We start from the raw sequence: 26,916 nt of genomic DNA on the forward strand, positions 1-26,916 counted from the left end.
CATGTTATATATATCAAATACATAAATGTAAAGTATCTTATTGTTAAGAAACTAGTCCTTCCCTTTTGTGGGCTATCTTCTAAAATGTCAGTTGTGGTTTTTTTTCATTATTGAAAAACATACAAGGTACTCAGCAGAGATTCAGTGTAAATTGACACTGCTCCATTGAAATCAGTGAAGCTACAATGATTTATGCTGTCTGAGGATCTGGGCCAATGAGTATAACCTATGAGAAAAGAATATTAAATGGTGATTAATCAGCCAGTTACTAAGATAAAGAAGAGCTTTCCAAATGTGTACAGAAAGGTTTGTGAATATATTGATATATGTACAGTAAATTAATTCAAAGTAATTTTAAAATACAGCATACAGTTAATCTTTAGACCTAAAATTTGACCTACACTATGTCTCTTTTCTTCATGGAAATTTACATGTGTATCCCTGTTTTCACATGCGTGTACACACAGCATACCATTTATTTATTTATTTGTATTACCAAAGCACCTAGGAGCCCTAGTCATGGACCAGGACCCACTGGACTAGAGGCTAGACCATCACAGAACAAAAAGATGGTCTCTGCTTTGAAGGGTTTACAATCTAAGTATAAAACAAAAAGCAGACAGAATACAATGAAGCAGCATTGGCCAGCATGATGGGCAATGTTATGTTAGTCATACTACTTCATGTCTGAGATTTTTTAAAAATGTGCAGAACAATAAAGTACTCAGGTTATCATGTATATTACCAGGTTCAGCCTGAGAACTTGCCTCTCAATCTGCTGAAGCCCAAGTGTGGGATGCAATCTCAAAATTATGTCTGTGACAATGCTACAAGGAACTGTAAATAATGTGGGTTCAGTTTCTTAAGCAGAAATATTTTTGGGTCAAATATATCTCTGGTGTAACTTTACTGAAATAAATGGAATTACAGCAGGGATTAATCTAGTCTATTTTCCATAACCTCAGTATTGTGAGTTAACATTTAACCTTAATAATTTACAGTAATCAAAGTGCCATGCCTCAAGACCGCTTTGTGAAAGAGGCAAATTTGGATCTAAAGTTAAAGAGAGTTGGGAGATATGGCTGGGAACACTACAGTATGTAGAGTGCAGTCTTTGGTTCATGATTACTATTCTTCTGTGTTAATATTTGTGACTATGTATATAATAGTACAGAATTCTTATTTCTGGCCTCTTGCTTTTCTGCTGCATACAGTCTCTTCTAGTCCCTTGTTTCCTTATTTGTAGCCTGGAATGATGCACAGCTGCTTTTGTTCATGATCTTACCTCTCAGCTCTGCTTACCTTTTTTCAAGAGTGCGCTGGAATGTTGCACAGGGTTTTCTTTTTGCTCTGTTATGCAGGTCTTTCAGTGATACTCACGCTTGCAATACAATACACATACAGCTCTTGTATTCTGTTGAGACAATGGGGCACCAGGGCAGGCAGAAATAGAGGCCTGTATTTTGCAAATAGAAGCAGCAAATGTCTAGAACACGATGTTATCTCTAAATCCTTTCTCTAAAGGAAACAAGCAAGCAAGTAAATAAAGCAGAGGAGAAAAGCTTTAGAATAAAACTTTATCCTCACAATAACATAAAGGCCTGGAGCTTAGCCACAAATAGTAAAAGCAACATATTAATCTGGTAGCATGTTTTGCTAAATATGTTGCTCATAAACACCAGAGAAAAAAGACGGTAATTATACATTCAGGTTCAGAAGAGCATAGTGCATTGTTTAGGGATTTAATCACGTTATTCTCTCAAACACCATTGTGAGTTATATGCAGTTGAGTGTATCCCAGGCAATTCTCTGAAAAGGTTCCTGTGTTTAGTCTCCTGAAGGTTTCTATTCTAAGCTCAGTTACTAACTTTGAGCAAATCACTTAACCTCTTGCTTCAGTTTGCCCATCTGTAAAATCAGTATAATACCTCCCATGAGGAAAGTACTGATAGTTAGGCCTCATAATGGGCCAAACTTGCATAGTATATGCACTAGTGCTTTAACATGTTCAGATGAAATTCCCTATAGGAACGCAAACTTTTTATGACTAATATTCTTTTATTAAATTCTGTAGGGGTTCTGTACTTATTGGCAATGCACAATTAAAGAAAAAAAGATGAAGATATTAAAGTTCTAAACTGTTGTGCGTAGCATCATATATTTGAAATTGGTTCACTTCTAACAATTGTATTTATTTTAGTAGATGTGTGATCAAAGAAAAATGTGATCCAAAATATATCTTTGTGCATATAGTCACAGTTCAAAATGGGGGGGGGGACCTTTGTTTATAAAAAGACTTAGGGATTTGTTTATGTGCCCCCTAGAGAGACAAGGTGGGTGAGGTAATATCTTTTAGGGTATGTCTACACAGCAAAGAAAAACTTGCTGCTGGCCCGTGCAGCCGAGTTGGGCTCATGGGGCTCGGGCTGCAGGGCTGTTTCATTGCTGTGTAGACATCTGGGCTCAGGCCGGAGCTCGGCTCTAGGACCCTGCAAGGTGGGAGGTTCCCAGAGCTTAGGCTACAGCTCGAGCCCGGAAGTCTACACAGCAATGAACCAGTCCCACAGCATGAGCCCCATGACCCTGAGTCAGTTGGTACGGGCCAACTGCAGGTTTTTCTTTGCTGTGTAGACATACCCTTGGTGGACCAACTTCTGTTAGTGAAAGAGACAAGCTTTTTGAGCTACACAGAGTTCTTTTTCCCCTGGTTTCTCTAATCAACAAGGACCAATATGGCTACAACAACATTGCAAACAATGGAAGATGTTTGTGCCTATGACAGTCAAAATGAATAAACATATCGTAATATTGAGAAGAGGATCAGGGGAGAGAGGAATTGAACAGATGGGAAGAGGAGATAGAATTAAGAGCAAAACTTTCCTAATTTTTCATGCTAAATGTTCTGTTCTAAGCACCTATGATTTCTTTGGCAGAGAGCACACTCTGAGAATAATAAAAATGCATACAGTCTGACTGGATAACCACATGCGTTAGTTAGAATAGCACTCAAAGAACAATAGCTTGTTTTTCCACTGTGCTGTATTCTTCAGTCCTCTTAGTAAGGACTGTAGAGAAGCTGAAGGGGAGAACAGAGCAAGAAGAATGGCACAAAAGTAGGTACCAGAACTGGGATATGTAGGAAAAACAGGCCTACTGTGAAATAGGCCTGATTCAGGAAAGCACTTGAGCATGTGCTTAAAGCTAAGCTCCTGCTTGCATGCTTCCCTGAATAGGGGCCATAACAAGGGGAAAAGATCAAAGAAAATTTTACATTTTTGTTAAACATCAGTGGGTACCAAAACCTAAAAAAAAACAACCCTGAAGTTCTCAGATATTTAAGTAGATATATTTATTACGTGCTGACAGTCTGCTCAATGGTATAAAAGGCACAAAAAAGGTACAGTCCCTGCTCTGAGAAATGTGTAGTTCTAAAGTAGCACCTTCATTATAATGTCCTGAAACTGTATCCAGCCAGTGAGAAAGCTGAATGTTTAAATCTGTAGGTTAGTTAAATGTCAAGATGCAATACTGTGTTTTCTTCAGTCTGTCATGTACCACACCTTGTGATGTATATACCTTGTGCCCTTTTGATGGTGAAGGAAAATGTAGCACAAGAAATCCTTTTGTGGGTTAAAATAAATCAAAACCCAATAGTGGTTAGATAAGGTATTCACCCAGTAAGGCAGGAATATGTTTAGATGTATAGAGTAAAGCAGCATAGCTTAAATATTAGTGCTTAATTGGTGATTGTGGATGATACGGCACTCTGTGCATGGTGTTCCCCAACTCAAATTTCTAAATGTTAGTTACAATTAAGGCTGCAAAAATGTTGAGCATGTAAAAACTATAGTGGCTATTGTGGTTTCTGTAATGTTTGTTGCATACTTAGCCAATGGATTCAGTGACAGTGTATCTATTGTACCAATCTTTTTAGTCTTTTGGCTCCCGTCCTTGTCTTGCAGATGTGCTTGGTAATTCTGTCATTTCTGTTACCAAGAGGCAATTAGAAGTCTCTCATGTTCTCATATAGTTGGACTGAAATGATACTTTGAGTCCACATCCAAGTCATCCTGACCTTATTGTTTTCATTGGCAGAGTAAGAGTATAACTAAATCTGCAATCTGTTAGAGAATTCACTGCACAATGTTATATTTATTTTAAAAAAAACAACCCATTTGGGTCATATACTGCTGCCAATTTACTTTTGAAACACCCAAATCTTCTTTGAGTGGCCTCTGCACATTCATACTTTTCAGATGTGTCAACTTGCAGTGTGAACTGGTGGAACCTTCTAGTGGTAGCTTTCTTGTATTTTCTTCTTTTCCCTTCATTTTCCCCCAGTGTCGCATGACTTCCTGACACCATTTTGTATCCTCTTTTGGGTGTCATAATTTCCAGTTTGGGAAATGCTGCCATAAACTTCTTGTGGTCTGGGTCCTCTTTCTTCCCTGTCACCACCCACATTTCTTCTTTCTCCATCCTGGAGACTTGAATTTAGGTCTTTTGGTTCCTCCTGACCTTTATTTCACACACTCTCTCTCTCTCTCTCTCTATATGAACTCTCCCTCCTTCCCCTCTTTGCCACCCAAACACACACAATTGTCAATATGTATTCTTATGAGTATCTTCAGTATAAACATGCCATGATAGCATCCCAGACTGGCACAAAAATGAAATTAAACCAATGAACTGGGGATAAAATATGGCCAAAATTTTGCCGCCAAAATGTGATAATTAGGAGGATGTCTCTGGCGAACTGCTATATATCTTAATCACATTGTACACTTTAATATAGGAAGGATAGCATATCACCAAGGACTCTTATTAATTGAGCCACATCTTTTGGAGAAATGAATCCATGCATGAGGATATGCAAAAATGCAATGTAGCCCTTTTCAGAGTTCTGATTATTTGCATATTAATGCATCATAGACTACTATTGTTAACTGTTTTGGACTTGTTTTTCTGTTACTCTATTATGTCAATAAACTTGCTTTTCAGAGTCCCCATTCAAAATACAATTTAGTCCTGTAGACTGAAGTGTAACAGGTCTAAACTTGAAGGTTGAAAAAGATTTCTAAACTCAGTTTTCCTTTTTGCAGAATGATCAAGTCTCAGCCTCAGGATTATAGTTTTATTCCTCGAACATGGATCTTCCCTGCAGAATATATGCAATTTCAGAACTATGTAAAGGAACTGAAGAAGAAGCGAAGACAGAAAACTTTTATAGTCAAACCAGCTAATGGTGCAATGGGGCATGGGTAGGTCAATTTGAATAGATTATTCATGTTATCTAAACAAAAGTGAAATGTTAAATTTTTTTTTTTCCAAATAATGGGTGGCTTTTGAGATTAAATCTTAACTTTTGTGTGTCTTATCCCAAGCGACTGTCATTACCTGGAAACTGTGTTAGCAAAAGGTTTAATATGTGAATAGTAGTGTCAGTATAAGAAGGCTCACATTTTGACAATGGCCTATAGACCAATAACAGCTGAGATATAAGGCGAAATGGAAATGGTAAAAGGGGAGCTTTGTTCTCTGTGTTACAGAAAGCTTTTGCTGATAAGGGGCTCAAATAGGACTTGAGATCAGGATTCCTTTTGTGAAAATATATATAGGCCATATACTCTTTCATCTACGGGATGGGATGTTACAGGAACAACCAGGTGAGATAAGTATACCAGGTTCAGTCTCAACTCAGAATTTTCACAGCTTTGTTACCTTAACTCCAAACTTCAGTATTTTAAACATAGCTTTTAATGTCCTGGAGTTCATTATATCAGTTAGCTCAGCCACTTAGTTATGTGAAACATATGAAATGAAACATGAAAAATCCGTATATTTAGGGCCTAATGTTTTCCAGTCTGTTGGGTGTGGGTGTGTGTGTGTGAGAGTGAGAGTGAGCGAGGGGGGTAAAAAAAGAAAAAGAAAACTGGAATATGGAAAAACAGGGGTTTATTCTGCCACCTGTACTCATGTTACTCCCCATTGAAATCAGTTTGGCAGAGAAGTGGCACTGAATCCTGGGTCTTGGGCAGAAGACGAGCTGAAGAAAGTATAGGAGCCAGTCTTTAGAGCTGCATGGCAAGAAATAATCTTAAAAGCCAGTAACTGGTCACTCTGCCTAGCATCTCTGAACAGCAGAGGGAAACCTATTATGCCAACTTGTTGCTTGAATAGGAGTAGAAAGTTATTTTTAAATGGTGCATTGATTTTCTTCATCCCATTGTAGCACTGTCAAGTACAGGAAGCAATAAAAGCATGTAAGTGAATGGCATATTTCTGTACCATGCAAATAAGATACACAAATATCTACATAGATAATGGTTCTATGGTTCTTTGGCTGGTCAGCTATGAAAATGTACTTCAAAGAGTTGTGTCAAATTTCAGTGTTTTAAATTAACCTTTGTTTTAAACAGAATCTCTCTGATAAGAAATGGAGAAAAACTACAAGCTCAGGATCACTTGATTGTCCAGGAATACCTTGACAAACCATTTCTTATGGAAGGTTACAAGTTTGATTTACGAGTGTACATCCTGGTGACATCCTGTGATCCATTAAAAATATTTTTATATCATGATGGACTTGTGAGAATGGGCACAGAGAAGTACCATCCTCCCAATGACTCTAATTTGGTAAGTGGATACTAGTCCCAATGTATATTTTATAAGGGGATGACTGAATAAATGTCAGATACATAGCAAGATTAGCATTTGGAGAAGGGAAAACAAATGTCCACATTAACCTATAATTTACGTTAGGTTTTCAAATCCAGAATTAGTTTTATATTTGTCAAGCAGGACCTTTCTGTTGTCAGCTTGAAGTTCAGAATGTAAATGAGAAGTTAAAATAAAAAACCGTCTTCAAGACATTTAACTCATTATTGGCTCTGCAGTGCTAGAACATGATGACATATCATTGCTTATATAATAATCTTCAAACTACTCTGCTTCTTCTGTTGTCTCCAAAAGACTTATTTCCAAAAAGAGAGAAAAAGGCAGCAATTATTAACCTTCAAACCTAGACCAGGGAGAACTAAAGTGGATCCCATCAATGACTGTTATATTGAATTTATATTTATTCAATACTTTGTCTTTGGTGGTGAGAAAGGGGAATCTTTTTCCTTATCCTGCATCAGCGAATACTCAGGAAACAAGTTCTGTAAACCATCAAAAATGTCACTTTGAAAATACCCTTGATTTTGTGTCCTTCTTCTGAAAGCAGGTTTTGCTTTCATTCAATATTTTAACTCCTTGTTAATCTTCTGTGTGCCTAGTATCCCCTTCAAGCTCTGTCTGATCAGTTCAATTCCATTTTCAATGGCAAAACACAATGGAAAACATAAATCAACTCCTGTTTGCATTTTTCCATTTAAAATAAAAACAAACATTATTAGGCTACATGTCATTGATGTTCTGCCTTGGAACTTCCGTGCCTCTAATGTCTGGTTGCCGGCAGCCAATCCTGAGCCTTACTGACAACTGCAAGGGTGAGGGAATTGAGCTCACAAGTAGTAGATATATTTAAGGAGATAAACCGGATCTTCATAATGAGAACATTTCTCATAAACAGAGTACAGTGAAAACTGAAAGGGGGATTGTCTTAGAATGAGACAGGTAGCCAAGAACTTAATAGCATTTTCCTGGTCTACAGACACCTCTGATAGTGGGGATGTAACCGTTCTGTATGTTAACTGCTCTGTAGATACTTTTCTCTAGTTATTGTTTATGTATGGACATACAAAGATTGGCAACACACATAGGCCCCAGCAAAGTACATAAGCATATACCAAGTAGTCCCGTTGACTTCAATTGGCTTAAATTTAAGCATATATTTAAATTCTTTGCTTTATCAGGGCTGTAACATTCAGTATATAATGTCTTCCCAAGAGCTAATTATACTTGAGCTTCATGTAATGATAGATGTGCTGTGGGTTTATTTCAATAAATGTCATATGAAACTCAAAATATGAATTCATATATTTAATAGAAATAAAATAAATATTACAGTATGTCAAGGGTTATATAACATTAAAAGGCTTTTATTTCAATTTCTTTCATTTTCTTTTTAAATTATTTTGAACCACATATTCTGGATCCATATTTATGAGATATCTGTTACCTTTCCCTGCTTGCAGAGCCAGTTGTATATGCATCTAACCAACTACTCTGTGAATAAACATAATGAACATTTTGAACGGGATGAAACAGAAGATAAAGGCAGTAAACGCTCCATAAAATGGTTTACTGAGTTTCTACAAACAAATCACCTTGATGTTTCCAAATTCTGGAGTGATATTTCAGTAAGATAAAACGAATGTGCAATTAATGATTTATGTATATACAGCATATCAATTTAGAAAATTAATGTCACCTGTCATCTCTAGACTTTGCTTGGAAACCACCACGTGTATTGCAGCGTTATTAATCCGAGCTCTCAATAATGCACATCACACAGGACATACTGTAAATTGGTGCTAAGGGCAAACTGTTGTTTTAATTTTTTTTTTAAGGTTTAGAAGTAGGACAGCTTTCAGACTGAATTAGCCTTCCTCATGGAGAGGCATTTTTCTGCGAGGTTAGCATTGAAGTCATTTTGCTAGACAATGTAGGACAGAGTGAATTATTTGCAATAAGAATAGCAGGGGAGATATTAATAAATCTGGAGAAAACTCTGCCCTGACCTATATGTCATGTAACCTTTAATAAGACTAGAGTTTCCCAAGATATAAGGCAGGGCAAAATTAGATGTAATGCTATTTTCAATAGCTGCTTAAACAAAGGGCTAAATTTATGCATAAATACCTTAAAATGGATTTGTTTATATAATTCCCTCAGACTGCTTTAAAAATAGAGCAATAATTTGTTCAATCTTTTTGTAACCACATATGACAGATCTAGACAATTCCTCTTGTCATGAATGAGTTAGAAGACTTGCATATGAAAACCTTGGTTATGATTTTTCTCAAAATATGCTGATATCATTCCCTGCGGTTCTAATGCAACTTTGTGAAAAATCCCCACAGGAACTAGTGGTGAAGACTCTCATAGTAGCAGAGCCACATGTCCTTCATGCTTATCGTATGTGCAGACCAGGCCAAGCTCCCGGAAGTGACAGTGTCTGTTTCGAAGTACTGGGATTTGATATTCTGCTGGACAGAAAACTAAAACCCTGGCTCCTGGAGGTAAAGCACTTTTGTTAGACTGTAAGGTGTGCTTATATAAAACTAAGTACAGTCATGCCTAGCCCATACCTTCCTGGGAAAACTCCCAAGGAAAATCCAAGCGTTGTAGGGAGGGGTACTGGTGATTTAAATAGCTGGCACTCATCCTTCTGAGAGTATGTGTACACTGCATGCTTCTTTCAGCAGCAAGCAGCAAATATACATGGGTAGCCCCCCTAGCACAAGGTAAGTTATGAGTAGAGGGAGTACAAACCCTAAACAGCTCTCTACTCGCCCAAACTGTGCCTCCTCATCTACTCTGCTATTTTTAGCAGTATAGTGTCCCACTGTCTCCTGCTGTTGGAGCCTTTCCCTGTCACAGGAAAAGACTCTGACAGTGGAGAGGGGAGCAGCAGGGAAAGAATGCTCAGACTCAGCCTTTCTCCACTTACTTCCCGCTGCCAGAGCCTTTACCTGACACATGTAGCTACACACTGCAGCATGGATGCAGCTTGCTTTTTACTGTGGCATGTAGTCTGGGCTATTACTGAATCGGTGCCCTTGAATGATCCTGAGGTTGGGAAGTTTGGGGTAAGGGAAGGATATTGTTTTGCTGCAGATGTTGTATTTCACAAGCGTTGTAAAACTGAGGTCCTGACCACTTTAAAGTTCACATACAACTTTTTGTGAGAAGAAAGGTGTAACCCTGGCTTCCTGAACACATGCCAGTCTGAGAACCACCCTCACTCAAATGGAGTACTGTTTTCCTCTTTGAGCAGTTCCATTGGCTTCAGGGCAACTGCTCAATGTGAGTAAAGGTGGCAGAATCAGCCCTCCATTAATTAATTACATTCTGGCCAGTTAAGTACAAGTATTTGATAAGTCTGAATGGCGTCCAGTGCAGTCCTCCCTAGCTGGAAGGATGGTGGCTGTGAATGAATTCAGGCGGAGATGAAGATACTGCCTTCCATAGGGTGATGTGAAGAACATCCTCAAGGCTTTTGCACCTTCTCCTCAAAAACCAATTGACATATCTCAGCATTTTAAACATTAGAGTTAGTCTGTGGAGGAGGAGACCTATAAATTGCTTTGGAAAGATTTATTTTCCATTTCTAGTTTAGAAACTAGCTTTTTATTTTGACAAAATATTGTCATCTTTTCTCAGTTAAGATAGAGAACAAGCTTGTCACTTTTAACATACAATATAACGCCATGAATCCATTATTTTGGAGATGGCATTTACAGCTTTTGGACTTGATCCTACCAGGTGCTGAGCACTCTGACATGATCCAGCAAAGTGTGTAAGCATATGCTAACTTCAAGCATGTGAGTAATCCCATTGATTTCAGTAGAACTATTCAAGTACTTAAAACTAAACCCTTGTTTAAGTGTTTTGCTAGATCATGCCATAATGCTTGGCGCCTTGCAGGATCAAGCCCTTTAGTGAATGAACCTTTTCCCCAAGATATGGCTTCAGCTTGTCAGTTCAGAAAAGAAGATGCCCACCCTGCCCACCAGATGCAGCAGGAATTTTTTTTAATTTTTGACTTGTAATCTTTTATTCTGTATCAGTTTTTAACAAACTATTTGACACAGAAGTGATGCATTTTCCAGACCAACGCCAGTTCACTTAACATTTTGTTTGACTTTAAAAGATACTTTAACTCTACACAGCTTTTCTATCACTCTTTGCAACTTTTGTTTGACAAACTTCTTTGAAGTACATAATGCAGCTTTAGGCTATTAGCACTTCCAGTTCTGCGGATGGAAAAAAGGAGTCATACTGAACAGAACTTTAGATGTCTTTGGTAACCCACAAGGCAAACACCAAAGCAAGAATCCCTTGCACACACATTGTTACTAACTACTTGATTCACTATTTGGGCATACACAAATCAATTGCTGCTTGAACAAAGTAACTGTAATGAGCGTAACTGGGAAGCATAGAGACAGAATGTAGGCACCAGCATGAAAACAATTTTTCACTCCACAGTGTGGATTAGTAAGACACTTTATTAGTGGCGCTTGGTCTATACCTAAAATTTAGGTCAACCTAGCTATGTTGCTCAAGAATATGAAAAATTTACATCTATGCAAAATGTAATTAAGCCTATCTAAGCCCCTGTCTGGACACTGCTAGGTCGATGGAAGAAGTTTTTCACTGGCCAAGCTACCGCCTGTCAGGGGAGGATTCATTACAGTGGTGGAAAAACCCCTTCCGGTGCTGTAGCAAGTGTCTGTACTGCAGCGGTGTAGCAGCAGCTATGCTGCTGTAGCACGTGTAGTATAGACACCGTTTAGGTTTACAAATGGATTATTTCTAATCTTGAACCCTAATCTGTTTACACCCAGTCAAAATTTGTTGCTGGTACGGTACTGTCTGTGGCCTTGCCAATATTTTATGAATTTACAACCACAATTACCTATTTCTGAAACACACATTTTCCCCTTCCCTTCATGAAAGACCCACAGAAACAACAGATGAAGCTGTTTGACTGACTAAAGTGGGGAAACAGTGAAACTGACTATATGCACAGTGCTGTCAAGTGAACAAACTTAGTTTCTTCCTCTAATCTCTCTTCTGCAATAAGTGTTACTTGTAAAAATAGTAGGTAACAAGTCTCAGAAGCAGGTATGTGTGTGTGTGTGTGTTTTTGTTTTCCTTTTAGTGGACTCTTTTTAAATTCACTGTTAATGCATGTTTGGGGCTTTGTCTTTTTCAAACAAACTGGGTGATGTCATTATGGCAACTGCTTGCAGTGCTTGTATAGCTTGAGGAAAAACCAAAGCATTTTTTAAAAGTTTGTCTACTGACAGTAAAACACGATGATGATGGTATTGATGAGCAAAACACCCATAATTAATATGCCAAATTATAGCCTTATTCTCCAACCATTGACTATCATTGAGTAGTTTAGCAGGCATATTTCTCACAAGGGTTTGGCATAACTTTAATTAGGAAAACACATGTTCCTTCCCCCTCTTCCCTGTAGAGAGACTAATTTGCTGGCATTGATGCCTTGACCAGAAACAGCACATGACATACAATGCTGTATCTGCATTTTAGAAATGGAAATGTCTATGTTCATACAAGTCACCAGCTCCTAAGCACTAGTAACATATATGCAATTTCCATCATCCTAGCCTGCTATCAAATGCAGGAGAATGTGAAGATGAGGGTTCTGGAGGCTGCCACCCATGATAATAGTTGTAAGGCTAGAATCACACTGCTCCTGGGTTCTGTGTGTGGGGTGTGTGCATATGGGGTGTCTGGCGAGGTGGTTACCTGCTCCTGCCTGGTGGGGCTTCAAAGCCAGCCCTGGGAGAGAGCCAGAGCTGAGGGCAAGAAAAGTTAGGCTGATTGGGGCATGGCCCAGCTGCGGCCATTTCCCCAATCAGGCCGCAGCTGGGCCTATAAAGGAGCTGCTAAGCTGAAGCTTAGAGTTTCTCTGCATTCAGAGAGGGAAGGGGCTGGTTGCAGGGACATGAGTGAATACCGAGATTGGAGCGGGCTGAGGGGGAAAGGCCTTGGGAGCAGGGGAGCTCTGGCCTGGAAACCCCCAGGCTGTGAGGCCTAGATTAGGGCCTATTAGGTACTGGAGTTGCAAGGGGGCAGCCCACAGGTAGACAGAGGCAACAGGTCCAAACCCTCTTGTCTGTGATGAGTGGCTGATACACTGCAGTCTGCCTTGGGGAACGGGGCTAAGCGATGACTGGCAGTAGCCAAGACTGAGGTGAGGTGGGGGTAGTGGGTGGGGGTTCCCTGGGGAGGGAAGACCATCAGGGATTGTTGGGGGTTTACTGCTAGGGGGCAGCACCCCAGTGGGAGGAGGCACTGGGGCTGGAGGTAAGGCGGATCAGCAGATGGCAGAGGGTGCTCCAGAGGCTGAAAAGCTAATTCCTGAGGACAAACCAGCAGGAGGCACCGCCGGGTGAGTCTGGCTCTATTACAGGTGGTATTAGGAAACACTGCCATGGTGCTGGGATTATTGGAGCAGTATTACATATGGGCATGGGGAGTCGTATACTCTTTATTTTATTATATTTTCATATTTAGTTTCAGTTCTTTCCCATTTTGCTAGAGGAAAGAGACATGACTAACCTTAAATCTTGTTTGCCAGACACCTTGAACTAATTTAATGTAGGTTCACTCTTTGCAGTAGATACAAACATCATACTTCACATCCACACCTCCTTTGTGAACACTCACTCTGCTTGTTCAGCTGTTTGCTTGCGGTACTCTCAGGTCAACATCTACTGCTGCCTTTATCCTTCTATAATAATTTTGGTTCCTTCTCCAGATTCCCACTCTTGTCCCTTTCCACCCATTTCCCTCCTGCCAAGAACTCCTTAAAAGGAGCGAATCACACTGTAGCACTGGGGACAAGCACAAACATTGCAAGTCCATGAGATTTCCCAGTGTATTGGGAGTGCTGCCAAGATGGCATTGTGATGAGGGATGCGGCCTCTACATGTTTCCTTGGCTCATGCGGTTTATTTTACAAAGGCAGCTGCACACATTATTACAAGAAAACTATTGTGATCGTTTCTGTCTTGGGGAGACCTGTCTCTGTATGCCCCTTTCACTGCTGGTCTTGATTGGGCCAAACATTTGGGGACACCTCAGCTTGCTTCTCCTCTGGCATCAAGCATAAGGTTTTGAGGAAGCAGAGAGTAGGACAGGGCCTTTGTGATGGCAGTCCCAGGGGTGTTACTAGGAAAGAGGAAACATTAACCCAAATTCAGGGAATATGGGGGCAGATCTACAGTCTTGGCTCTGACAGGGCTCCTATGTTGCCAGTCCCCAGGACGCTCTCTGGATCTCCCTTTTGGGGATGACATAGGTCCCGTGGTGCTGATGTACTTCTGCTTTCCACATGGCTCCCAAGCCTGCCAGAGGGATCCAGTGAGCAGGAGGAATTAAGGTGTTTGGGACTGAGATTCTTCTTACAACCTCATCTCTGAACCATTGACTCTGGATTTTTCAATAGTCAGCCCTGCAAAATTATCTTTGATTATTCAAATAGGTGCCCTAAAACATAGATTTAAATAGCGAAGTTAATGCTGTGCAAGCTTACAAAAACAAACTCAAATCCGTGGTTTCTGAGGCTACATCTACACTTGGAGCTAGGGGTGTGATTTCCGGCTTGCCTAGGCATGCTTGAGCTAGCTCTCATTGAGCTAGCATGCTAAAAATAGTGTAGCCTCATTAGCATGGAGAGCAGCAGCATGGGCTAGTTGCCCTGAGTATGTACACATCGGATCCAGGTGGGCTGTATTTGGGGCAGCTAGCCCATGCTACTGCTTACAGCTGCCTGTGCTACCATGGCTACACTACTATTTTTAGTATGCTAGCTCAATGAGAGTTAGCACAAGTTTGTCTATGCAAGTTAGGGAATTGCACTCCAGGAGCCAAGTTTAGATGTCGTCTCAATGGTAATTGTTATCCATGCATATCATGCTGGGCTTTCTGGTGTCTTTCTGTTTTGAGAGTAGGCAAGATACTGACATTCATATAAATCCCACTCTCTCTGAGGCACTCCACTTCAGAGGGCAAGTGTGTTGTAAATGTGAATATCCTGCTGTCTTAACAATGCATACTGAGCAGAGGATTGTTTCTGGCTTTGTTCTAATCCTGAGGGCCTATGAACCAAAACAGAGTGGGTTTTAGGTTCACTAGTGCTCTCTTAAAAAAAAGAGAACTCAATCTACTATGAAATGAAGCATCAACATTCTTTACATGTACCAAAAGGTAGAAAATACAATCTCTAAAAGACCTAGAAAATTTAGGTATGCTTTTAAAAGCAAACTGTTGGAAGACTGTCTGAAGAAGAGGACCGTAAATACCTGTGGAAATTCTGGATGGTCCGGCATTTCTGTGATTGTTTTGAAATGGAAAAATGAGTTCCTCTTCAAGAGACTGCACATGTCCCTTCCATGCCTAGTGCATAAGAATCTGAGACTTTCCCCTTTACCCATTAGGGCTGTACTTCAGCCACCGCTGCTTCATGATGGTAGAAATCACGTAGCCTCCCCAACCCCCACCTTGGTTCCTTTTTACCACCTACGATCAGTTATCTAAGCCTTCCCTCTCGGGGCAGGCACTGTGTACTTTGGCATTGGTGAGGAGTGCCTTTTGGAACATTGCTTCTGAATGTCAGCACTGATCCCCTTCTCTGGGGCCAAGAAAGAAGCACAGAAGATCAGATCATTTATGGAAGGAGCTGAATCTTTGTGTCTGTAACCCTTCTGCCAGGCCAAGTTGATAGCAGCAAGGGCCGGGTTCAGTACACAGGGGTTCCCTCTCATCAAAGCAAATACAAAACTGGCTCGAGCCCCCACCCAGTGACCTGGGAAAATCTTACACACCCCCTGGGCACCTCAAAGAGGCAATACTTCCCCTCTCGCAAGCACGGAGTCTCGGTGTAGTAGAGAATCTTTAATACCATGAGGTAAACGACATCAGCATTAAATTGGGAAAACACCACAACTAGTGTTCATTAACCAAACCATGAGCAAAGACCCACCCCAGAAAATTGGGCCACACCCTTTCCCTCGGGTTCTTGAGTCCCAGAACCCAAATGTCTCTTGAGTCCAGCAATCCTCAAATCACCCAAAATCCAAAAAGTCCAGCCCCAGAGTTCAAAAGTTCATCTGCAGAGTGTTACTCCCCAGTCTGGCTAAAATGTGCCTGTGTGTGGGGGAAAGAGGTAAGGGGTACCTTACGTGTCCTGAAGCTGACTGCCCACAGGGCTCTGCTCTGCTACGCTGTCTCACGAACGGCTCCGCTCCACCACGACCGGCTCCACTCTGCACAGCTTGCCGTCTCACGACCGGCTCCGCTCCACCACGACCGGCTCCGCTCGGCACAGCTCGCTGTCTCACGAACAGCTCGGCTCAGCTCGCTGTCTCACGAACGGCTCCGCTCCACCACGACCGGCTCAGCTCGGCACAGCTCGCCGTCTCACGAACAGCTCGGCTCAGCTCGCCGTCTCACGATCACACCGCTGTCTCACGAACGGCTCCACTCTGCACAGCTCGCCGTCCCACGAACAGCTCTGCTTAGCTCGCCGTCTCGCGAACACACCGCTGTCTCACGAACGGCTCCACTCTGCACAGTTAGCCGTCCCACGAACAGCTCTGCTCAGCTAGCCGTCTCGCGAACGGCTCCGCTCTGCACAGCTCGCCGTCTCACAAACAGCACCACTGCACTCTAGATCTTCCGGCTCCCCACTACTTGACACAGCTCTTAGTGATTTCAGCTCATAGTAGTGGGGGCCTTAGTGCTGGTGCACCATAAGGCCAAAGTGAATGCAGCACAGTACCTGTAGCAAGACTCTTAATAGACCCAAAATTAGCTCTGACATTCCACAGTGGAGAGAGACAGAGGTGCAATTGGTGCTTCAGGCCCTCACAAAGGGGCCCACACCACCAGGTACTAATACCTGTCTCAAGTCTCTCTCCCTTCACAGAGTTTTGGAACCCATGTCCCTTGCCTAGCGAGTGCTACTCAGTTGATGGTGAGTCCCTCCATCATAACAAAAGGCCAAGTACAGTTCCAAGCACAGTTCCCATAATCAGGGTAATAACAATTTACTCTTCCCGCCCCAATAACAAAGACACTGGGGATCCCACAACAGCCAAAGTGACCATTTGGGCAGTTATGGCCTCATTCTAGGCGGGGTGGGTGTGCCTATGCAAATTGAGATCAGCCCCTGAAGTTCTTTTCCACTACTTGCCACACCTCACCACCAGATGTCAGGGTGGAGCCCATCCTGACTCTGCTTACATGTCTGCTCAAAGATCAAGATCCCTGGTACTGTCCACCAGTAAACAAAAATAAGAAGGACCGGGTAGAGCATCCTCCGGGAAGAGACACTCCTTGGTACTGACTTCTCATCAAGGGTCATCTATTATGGCACTGGTGCCTGGCCTGGTGAGACTGATGTCTGCTATGGTGCCAACTCCTTTAAGGCAACAGCAGCACCAAAAAAAATCACCCCATACCAACAATGCTGGAGGCCTATGGAGCAGCACAGCACCTACTCTGCCTCTCAGTGCCAGACTCTGATGATCAGGGAGACAAGCCTGGATCCTCAGACCGATACTTGAACTTACCTCAAAGACAAGATCAGCCCTTGGTACTGGGGGAGGAGCTAGATCTTTGGTGTGTCCAGTGCTTTCTCTCTGGTGAAGTGCAGGGGTAAACCCAGCGTGCTGATCCTGGTGCCAACATCTCCTAGGGTGACCAGATGTCCCCATTTTGTAGGGAGGGTCCCAGTATTTGGGGACCATCCCTACATATCTTCCCAGCATTCATTTGTCTTACATAGGTGCCTGTTACCGCCCCCCCATCCCAATTTTTACACTTGCTGTCTGGTCACCCTAACATCTCCAGAGAGATGTCCCTGGACTTCAGCACTGCCTGGCACAGCACCACTGTGGTCAGGCAACTCAGGGTCCTCCCAGAGTCTAAGGTTGGTTTTTATGCCCCTTTCTCCCAGAATAGATGTCAGTACCGTCCTTCCCATTGAGGGAATTCTATTACTGGTACTCAGCAGATTTCCAGAGACATGGGTGCTTGGAGCAGTTGTGGTCCAATGCCATAACCAATGGGGCATGCTCTTCCTTCCATATCCTCACCCTTTCCTGAGCCCCTGGCTTGAACTGCTTGTGAGTCACCTGAAGTAGCATGGACATATGTATGGAACGTACACTGTCTCCTCCTGAGCACTCCTTGTAGCTGAGTGTGGCTCTGCAGTGGCCTGCCTCAGTTGCCCCTCCTTAATGAGGTGGTAATGAGGTCACTTAAACAACCTGGTCAAGGAGAAGCCACACACTGCAGGAGTATATCTCCCTTTAATACAGCCTCTTCTACAGGCATTTAAAGGCTCCTACCTCAGAGGCCAGATAAAACTCGTAAGTCCCAAAGCAAACGTTTCTAGGTTCCAGCAGCAGCTGCTTCTGCTATAAGGCCTCTGGTTTCTCCACAGCCCAGGGAGCTTCTGCAGTTTTTTCCTTGATTGTTTAGGGTCTCTCCCAGGACTCCTGCCGTGGAGAACTTTTTGCCTAGTTCAGGCTCCATAGGAACTCCCCTCCTCTGGAGCTTTCCTTTAACTGAGCTCTCCAGCCCTTTAGACCTATTAGACTGAGGTGTGTTACTTTAATTAACAGCCTTCCATCTACTTAAGCAGTTAATTATCCCCTGGTGGATCTGGGTTGGCTCATTCCCTTCAGTACAGTCTGTCACAGGCAGGCTGGGTACTGACTCCCTTAAAGGGACAGCCCTGTGACACTGTGCAGTCCTTCAAAGAAGGAAAAAATGTTTACTAGCCTGTTCTGTACCTGTTGTTCAAGTTGTGTTGTGCACATCCATGCCATGACCCAACTTCCTTCTCCTCCTAGCCTCTGGGATTCTGCACCCACCGCAATGGTCTATAGGATGCATTACAGTTAGTCTGTCAGGTAAGAAGGAATTGAGGTGGGTCTGGAGTGGCCATGCTCTTCACATCACCATGCAGGAGGAGAAAGTAGCTGAGGGAGGATGTGCTGCCCTGATGGGTACCGCTAAGAGAAAAATCTCAGACTATGACCCACTGGAAACATGCTCACACCTGAAGTGGACTGGATATGTGCAACACACCTTGAACAAGTTTACAGAACAGGTTAGTAACTTTTTATGCACTTAGTTTCCTCTTTGGTGCCCTGGAAAGGCAAATAGTTGAATTATGGGAGCTCAATTCACCTCATGCTATTCATTACCTTCATTTCAAATAAGGAACAGAGCAAGCAGTTCTCTTCCGAAAAGTGGCTGAAGTGGCATAATGGGGATCCAAGTGTTTTGTGCCTCAGTGATTTCCATATGCAGTGTGCTGAATTTATAAGGCTAGAGGTTTTTGGTTTTTGTGAGCCCTGCCAACTGATCTTTGGGGTTGGAGGAATAAGCTGGGTCATCTTCCAGCTCATCTTTAAATCTTGCCCTTAGTTACACTTATGCTGCCCTAGTGGGTCCAATTCATGTTTGCCCTGCAGCCAGCTGCAACAGAAAAAAGGGGCTACAAAGCAGCTGCATAGGTTCCTAGGATTTCTGGTTCTCCTATCACAGAGGGCCTTCTGATTGGCATGAAGGAGTGGTGTAGTCTCTGGGATTCTGCACCTCCACAATGGTCTATAGTTAGAGCACATCTTAAGGCAGCCCTGACCTAAGCTTAATCTGTGCCAAAGGTGAGCCCCTAAGTACCCTGCACTCTTGCTAATGCTGGCATAGGGATGCCTTTCCTTCATTACCTTCAAATTATGCTCTTAATAAAGATTTTGCAACTCTATTGCTGTCAGGAGATTTGGATGGGTAACTGATAAGAATTCATTGAACAATTCTGTTGAAGATGTAGTAGATGGATTCTATTCCTTCTAATCTTTTCTCAGCTGTAATGGCTCTGCAGAGCTAATGGGAGTGAAAAGTAATAAACTTTAATGACTAAAAAGTTACCAAGTCAGATCCTTAATACACAGGGACCGTAGTTCAGCAAGGTGCTTAAAATGTGCTTAACTTTAAGCATCTAAATCTGGGGGATTACTCATGTTCTTAAAGCTAGGCACATGCTTAAGTAACTTGCTGAATTGGAGTCTGAGCGCAGACCTGTAAGTAACAAGGTGCCACTTTTGTATAGTGACTTTTCAAAGTAGAATTATACTTCAAATGGTTAAACAGAAACAAATGACAAAAGGTATGCAAGTATTGTAGAAAATCTTGGGCACTGATAGATGAAGATACTCTGTATGGTCCAGCAAAATACTTATTAAGAACTGCTTTGCTTAACTTAATTCTTTTAAGTAACAAAATACACTTGGCTCTTAAAATAAAAAAGCAGTATTCTCAACAGTAGAGAGATACACAAGGCAGAAAGGATACAGCTGATGTACAATCAGAAATATATTCTAGCCATATGCCATGTATGGTAGTGATTATTTAGTTGTATTACAGTTGCATTTGGAGATCCCAAGCGATATTGGGGGCCCATTGTGCTAGGCACTGTTCGTAAATACAGTAGGAGACATTCCTGGCCCCTGAGAACTTAGGCCAGATCTTCAAAGGTATTAGACACCGAACTCCTATTGAAGTCAATGGGTGTTAGTGCCTAAAGGCCTTTGAGGATCTTTACAGTCTAAGCAGCAGTTCTCAAACAGTGTGTCAAACTGGGTTGTGACCCACTTTGAATGTGGTCGCCAGGGCTGGCTTAGACTTGCTCGGGCCCAGGGCTGAAGCCCAAGCCCCACTGCCCAGGGCCGAAGCCGGAGCCCGAGGGCTTCAGCCCTGGGCAGCGTGGCTCATGTTACAGGCCCCCTGCTGGGGCGGAAGCCCTTGAGCTTCAGGTTTGGGGGCCCCCCACACCCAGGGCAGTAAGGATCAGGCAGGCTTTGGTCCCCCCTCCAGGGGTCGTGAAGTAATTTTTATTGTCAGAAGGGAGTCACGGTGCAATGAAGTTTGAGAACCCCTGGTAGACAAGACAGATAAAAGGTATAAGGGGAAAGAGGTGATTTGTCTAGGGTCCCACAGCTGGTCAGTGGCAGAGCCAGGAATAGAATGCAGATTTTCTGAGTCCCCTTATTCATGGCTTGTCTAGTTCTGTTTCATGAAAACATGCTATTTCTCCGTTGGTTCACTTCTGTGAAAATAGACAAATATACCTTCATTTCTGGTTAGGTCTGCATGAAGATAAACATAGATTCAGTCATGAACACTGTTTTAAATGTAACTTTAAAAGGATCTTTAAACCTACAAAACTCAAATTAAGCGATACACTAAGATCGTCTCCATTTCATCCCCCATTAGTTATTAGAAATATTCGTGAGCACCAATGTCTAATCAGGAATATCTTCCCAGCATTCATTATTCTAAAAATAAACAGAAATCACAGCCTCCTGTCTAAACTTGACTAATGTGACCTTTGCAAAATTCACAAAAATTGCATGTGGAAGAGTGCTGACTCCTTCAGACTGCTTTAAAGCAAACCACATTGCGCCACCTAGAGGATGACAATTAGGAACATCTTTTTCAGATTCTCTCTCTGATGTATTTGAACCAATCCCTTTTGCAGAAAAGGATAAATATTACAATATACTTCATGATATATTGATATACCGGTATAATTGAGAAAGAAAATTCTCTTTTGGGCATGAACTGTACATCAGCTTTGTCTGTTGCCATATATTACACTCCAACGTTTGAGAGAGCATTTGAAGAGTGATCTTGTAGGGTACTTGACTGCTCCCTGCAATATGCAGATTGCTCTCAACTTCCACAGAAGTTAAGGGAGATTTAAAGGTACAAAGCAGTTTGTAGGTTGAGTTTGGAACTTCTTAGCAAGTAACACTAGGGAGCAAGCATTTCTGGGGGGAGATGGTTACATTAAGGAAATACTTCAAAGGGGGACCATAAGGCTTTCTCCCCCTGAAAATATAAAAACCTCAAATATTTGATTTCTTTCAATCAAGAAAGCATGTTTTAAAATACACATGCAGAGAACCATGCCAATCCATACTTCAGCATGTTGCTATTACACTGTGAAACGGATGGTTGGGTTTGCTCTTCACTGAAGCACAGGCCAGCAAGCTTTCCTGCCATGTCCAGGTGAGTGGGCAAGTGGAAGAGCAGTATGTTGGCCCCTCACCTAGCCCTTTGCACACAGCAACACCCCGAACAGGATTATGATGTTTACTGTTACCTGTTGGTTCTTCCTCCCTTGTGCTGCTAATCTGAGAAGATGGGCAGGACCAGGCTCTCATTGCTCCTGTACAGCTCTTCTGGGGTGCTGTTGGACAGAAAGAAAACTCATGGGAAGGTGCCTTAGAAATTGGTCCCATTGGAGGGAAGAGGTAATTAGGCTGTTGCTTTGCTTCTCTCCTCTTCAGCTCTTAAAAGGGGCACTGCAGCCATTGCCAGTGGGCTTCTGTGATACTGAAGCCAGCCATTGGAAGTGAATAAACATGGATGCTGAGACTTTGTCACTGTATGGGAGCGGTCTGTGATGCAAAGTATTCTGTGTTAGCCCAGAAAAACTAGTACAATCCCAGCAGAATTGTGCAGTGGGCAGGTATAACATACTCATGCATGCTTAGCAAAAATATTAACAGAAAGCTGTATTTCCCCATGGCTTCTGTAGTTTGTGATATCAAAAGAACCTCTGCTTTATATTCCAACATAAAAATGCATTAACTTGGCGTAAATTCCATCCAATTTGTGAAAAACAAGTACTAATGAAACACAAAATCCTAAACTTTAGAATCCATTGTTGCAGGTTTTCATTTCTTATTTATGCTTTTTAAAAATACAGATAATTAATTGATATATTGTGTAAGGAACATAAATGGTTTCCAGAGTTTATGGAAAACTCTTAACTTGGGATTTCCTGTATTTTAATGTGTTCTATTATTGAGGAATGGATTTAAACAAACTTAGTCCCAGGGTAATGCATTATTTATGCTGGAATTTACATGGCTTTTTTGGAGCATAAAGGCAGAGTTGAGACATTGAACATATGGACACCCACAAAAAAAAAACCCTTAAGGTACTGTCAAATCTGAACTTTTTTACAGCTGTAACTCATTGCTATTAAGGTAAAAACCTCACATTTATATGAGAAAATGGCTGGGCTCCAGCCAGGAGCCTGATAGCATAGGGCCCTGCTGCAGCATCTTGTTCTTTTTCTATAAAATGCATATTCCACTAGCTCATGGGAGTAAATGTATTTTCCAACCATAAAGGGCTTCTTGTGATCAAAATAAGAACAGTTATGCTGAATAATGAGGCATGATTACCAAAGAGCATAAAATATATTTTATCACCAGCCTGTTATCAATAACTCTCTAAATATGGGCATTTTGAGGTTTGTAAACTTGTCAATGTTCAGCTAGAGGGATTTTAAACCCTTTTCCCCCACCCCAGAAAATTATTGTAAAACCAGTATGAAATCTGAAAAATGGGCAATTTTTAAATGCCTCTAACTTAAAATATTCACTGATCCATTTAATGTTTTTTCAATCTCATCAGGAGTCCTTTAGTAAGAGTTGTGAGTTTGAGAAAGAAGTATTTTTGTTCCACTTCTAAAATTCATGGAGGACAGTCAACATAACTGTCCTTTTCAATGCAGACTTACCTGTGATGTTGTGCTCAGTACCTCCATAATAGTTAATGAAGCAATGGCAATAGAGGCACAAACCATGAGCATGAATGATGAGCTAGGTGAATGCAGCAGGCCACTAATCCATTACTCAGTTTAATCCTCTGGAAACAGCCTGAGAAATGTCAGCATTTCAATTATATGATGAATGTTTGGGGTTTTTTTTAAAAATTAATTTAGAATTATTGTTGCTCCTTTGGCCTGAGCAGTTCACCACCAATATTTGGGGACTGGCCTGATTGTGTCTAATAGGAAGAGAATATGATGTTGTTTGTTCTTTGGTACCAAAATCAGGCCGTTTGTTCTATTTGCTCCCTCTGAGGGACACTTCTCACAAATATTTCTTTGGTTTTGCTAGCTTTCTCCTCTTTAAAAAAAAAAAACAAAAACAAAAACAAAAAAAAAACAAAAAAAAAACCACTCATAGAATCCGAGAATATCAGAGTTGGAAGAGACCTCAGGAGGTCATCTAGTCCAACCCCCTGCTCAAACCAGGACCAATCCCCAACTAAATCATCCTAGCCAGGGCTTTGTCAAGCCTGATCTTAAAAACTTCTAAGGAAGGAGATTCCACCACTGCCCTAGGGAACCCATTCCAATGCTTCACCACTGTCCTAGTGAGTTTTTCCTAACATCCAACCTAAACCTCCCCCACTGCAACTTGAGACCATTACTCCTCGTTCTGTCATCTGCTACCACTGAGAACAGTCTAGATCCATCCTCTTTGGAATTCCCTTTCAGGTAGTTGAAAGCAGCTATCAAATACCCCCCCTCATTCTTCTTTTCTGCAGACTAAACAATCCCAGTTCCCTCAGCCTCTCCTCCTAAGTCATGTGTTCCAGTCCCCTAATCATTTTTGTTGCCCTCCACAGGATGCTTTCCAATTTTTTTCCACATCCTTCTTGTAGTGTGGGGCCCAAAACTGGACACAGTACCCCGATGAGGCCTCACCAGTGTCTAATAGAGGGGAATGATCATGTCCCTCAATCTGCTGGCAATGCCCTACTTATACAGCCCAAAATGCCATTGGCTGCCTTGGCAAAAAGGGCACACTGATACATATCCAGCTTCTCATCCACTGTAACCCCTAGGTCCTTTTCTGCAGAACTGCTGCCTAGCCATTCGGTCCCTAGTCTGTAGAGGTGCATGGGATTCTTCTGTCCTAAGTGCAGGACTCTGCACTTGTCCTTGTTGAACCTCGTCAGATTTCTTTTGGCCCAATCCTCTAATTTGTCTAGTCCCTCTGTATCCTATCCCTACTCTCCAGTGTAACTACCTCTCCTCCCAGTTTAGTGTCATCTGAAAGCTTGCTGAGGGTGCAATCCACGCCATCCTCCAGATCATTAATGAAGATATTGAACAAAACCAACCTTTGGGACGCTCCACTTGATACCGGCTGCCAACTAGACATGATACCGTTGAGACCAACAATCTAGCCAGCTTTCTATCCACCTTATAGTCCATTCATCCAGCCCATGCTACTTTAACTTGCTGGCAAGAATACTGTGGGAGACCATGTCAAAAGCTTTGCTTTCACTCACACTCTCCCCCACCCCACACCCTCCAACCCCACATTTAAACCAATCCCAGGGAAACTCCACAAAGTCACAAACTACATGGTGTCTTTCCCTGCTCAGGCTTTGCAATGTGACCAGTGGTCTTGGGTGGTAGTTGCTATTATCTCCAGCTATGTCACACCAGAAAGTGGCTTAATTGCTCCCTCTCTTTCCACTGAAAGAAGAGGGGTTAACATGCCCATCCGCTTTAATGAGGTCTGTGATTGTCTGTACATCAGTGGCTGCAAACACCTTCCAGTACAGTATAACAGTATATTTTTGGTGGTTGGTCTTTTTCTTACGACTTTTAAACTCAACCCATTATTTGGGGAAAGTTCAGCACACATTACAGAACGAAGTCCTGTCTAAAATATTTATACCAACTTATGGACTTAATGGAGCCTGAAATCCCTGCTATAAAAAGGATATCATTCTCTAATCAATTCTATAGATTTGCAAAGCACTTTACATAGGTTTTAAGCTCTAAGTTTGATGGGTGAGTCTACAAAGCATTTTGGAGAGTGCAGGAGGAGCCTCCCAGCCTGGATTGACAGACCTGGGATAGCAGGGCTCGCACAAGCACTCTACAAATAGCTGCATAAGACAGGGCAGTGAAGTTGAGACTTGAACTGGAGTTCAGGCTCTGAAGCCCACCCGCTTCCCTAGGCTACAGAGCCTGAGCCTCAACTTCAAAGTGCTGTCTACACAGCTACTTTTAGAGCTCTAACTCAGGCCTGCTACCACAAGTCTGGCAACCTGGGCTGGGAGGCCTGCTCCCACTCATCCAAAATGGTATGTAGATATATTGGCCTATGGGGCTTTCCCCTAAGGGACATCACTGACTTCAGCATTGTGAGAGCTGTATGTTTTGACCGTCTGCCAGCTCCACAGTAATGGGCTCCAGGAAGAGGAGAGCAGGAGTCTGCTGTTGCATCTTTTGACAAGGATGCTGTCACCAAGCCCCGTAGGTCATAAGTGAGAATACCAAATTCAGGACAAGCTGCTGGGGAAAAGGGTAGACACCCCCACCCCACAAAATTAGTGGTTATTCTTCCATGCGACATACCAAACCAGCAACAAAAGTTAACTTCTGTCTCACCACACTGGCTAATGGGAAGTCCAAACTGCAGCCTCCTTAGGTATTCCAGTCTTGGATTCAATAACCAGACTCTAGACTTAATAATTTCGTTATTTAAAACCAATTTCATTAAACAAAGGTTCTTCTGATTCCAAAGGACCAGCCATGTACCCAGGTCAATAATAACACTGTTGCTAGTTCTTTAGTATCTAACACCTAAAGGTTTATTTATACAGAAAGAAAAAGGTGAGCGTTAAAATTGGTTAAAGGAATTAAATACATACAACAATTGCAAATTTGTTGGATCAGGCTTGTAGCAGTGATGGAATGAATAAACTGCTGTCTTGTTAAGTCTCTGGTTGCTTCTAAATCATTGGAAGATCCTCAGTCACTTTGCTAGAATGCTCCCCTTAGTACAGAGGTCTCAAAGTCCCAGCCCGGAGGCCAGCAGGGGCCCAAGAACCTCCCCACTGTGGCCCACAGAGGAGAGACCTAGGCAAACACACTGCCAGCAATGTCTGCAACAGGTGCTGTCCCCCGCAGCTACCATTGGCTGGGGGAGAGAGACGGAGATTCAGCCATGGAGGCAGCATCATTAGTTGCCGGGCAGAGTCAGCCATGGACGCAGTGTCACTTTTTTCCACAATGAATATAAATACCGAACACAACTATCTGATGGCCACCTTGCTGCAATCCTGAAGGTTTCAACTTTTCAGTCACTGAGGCGAAACATCAACAAACTGACACAACTGAAGTGTTGCCAGGTGTCTGGAAAACACTAAACTCTCTGGCAGGCAAAGAATTGTATAAAGTTGTATGACAGTTTTATTATTTCTAAGAAATTCAAAATAAAAACTACACTATAAACGTTTTTTCTTTTCTGAACCCATCTTCAGTGACATTATTGCCCCACTGGGAGGATTTGAGGACTGGCACTG

General features: G+C 42.2%; 1 protein-coding gene across 4 annotated transcripts in view; it reads left to right on the forward strand.

Annotated features, from left to right (window-relative positions):
• The window catches only part of TTLL7 (tubulin tyrosine ligase like 7), a 106,866-nt gene that overhangs the window by 36,519 nt on the left and 43,431 nt on the right, over nt 1-26,916 (forward strand). For 3 of the 4 annotated variants that reach the window (XM_074961428.1, XM_074961429.1, XM_074961431.1), the window contains 4 exons: nt 5,103-5,261; nt 6,420-6,636; nt 8,139-8,303; nt 9,027-9,185. In XM_074961428.1, coding sequence (XP_074817529.1) covers nt 5,103-5,261; nt 6,420-6,636; nt 8,139-8,303; nt 9,027-9,185 — 700 coding nt within the window. Of the gene's footprint in view, nt 1-126; nt 307-5,102; nt 5,262-6,419; nt 6,637-8,138; nt 8,304-9,026; nt 9,186-26,916 lie in introns of all 4 variants that reach the window. The other variant, XM_074961430.1, reaches the window with a different exon arrangement.

The sequence above is a fragment of the Natator depressus genome, chromosome 8, assembly GCF_965152275.1.
Source record: "Natator depressus isolate rNatDep1 chromosome 8, rNatDep2.hap1, whole genome shotgun sequence".
In the NCBI taxonomy this organism is placed as follows: Eukaryota; Metazoa; Chordata; order Testudines; family Cheloniidae; genus Natator; species Natator depressus.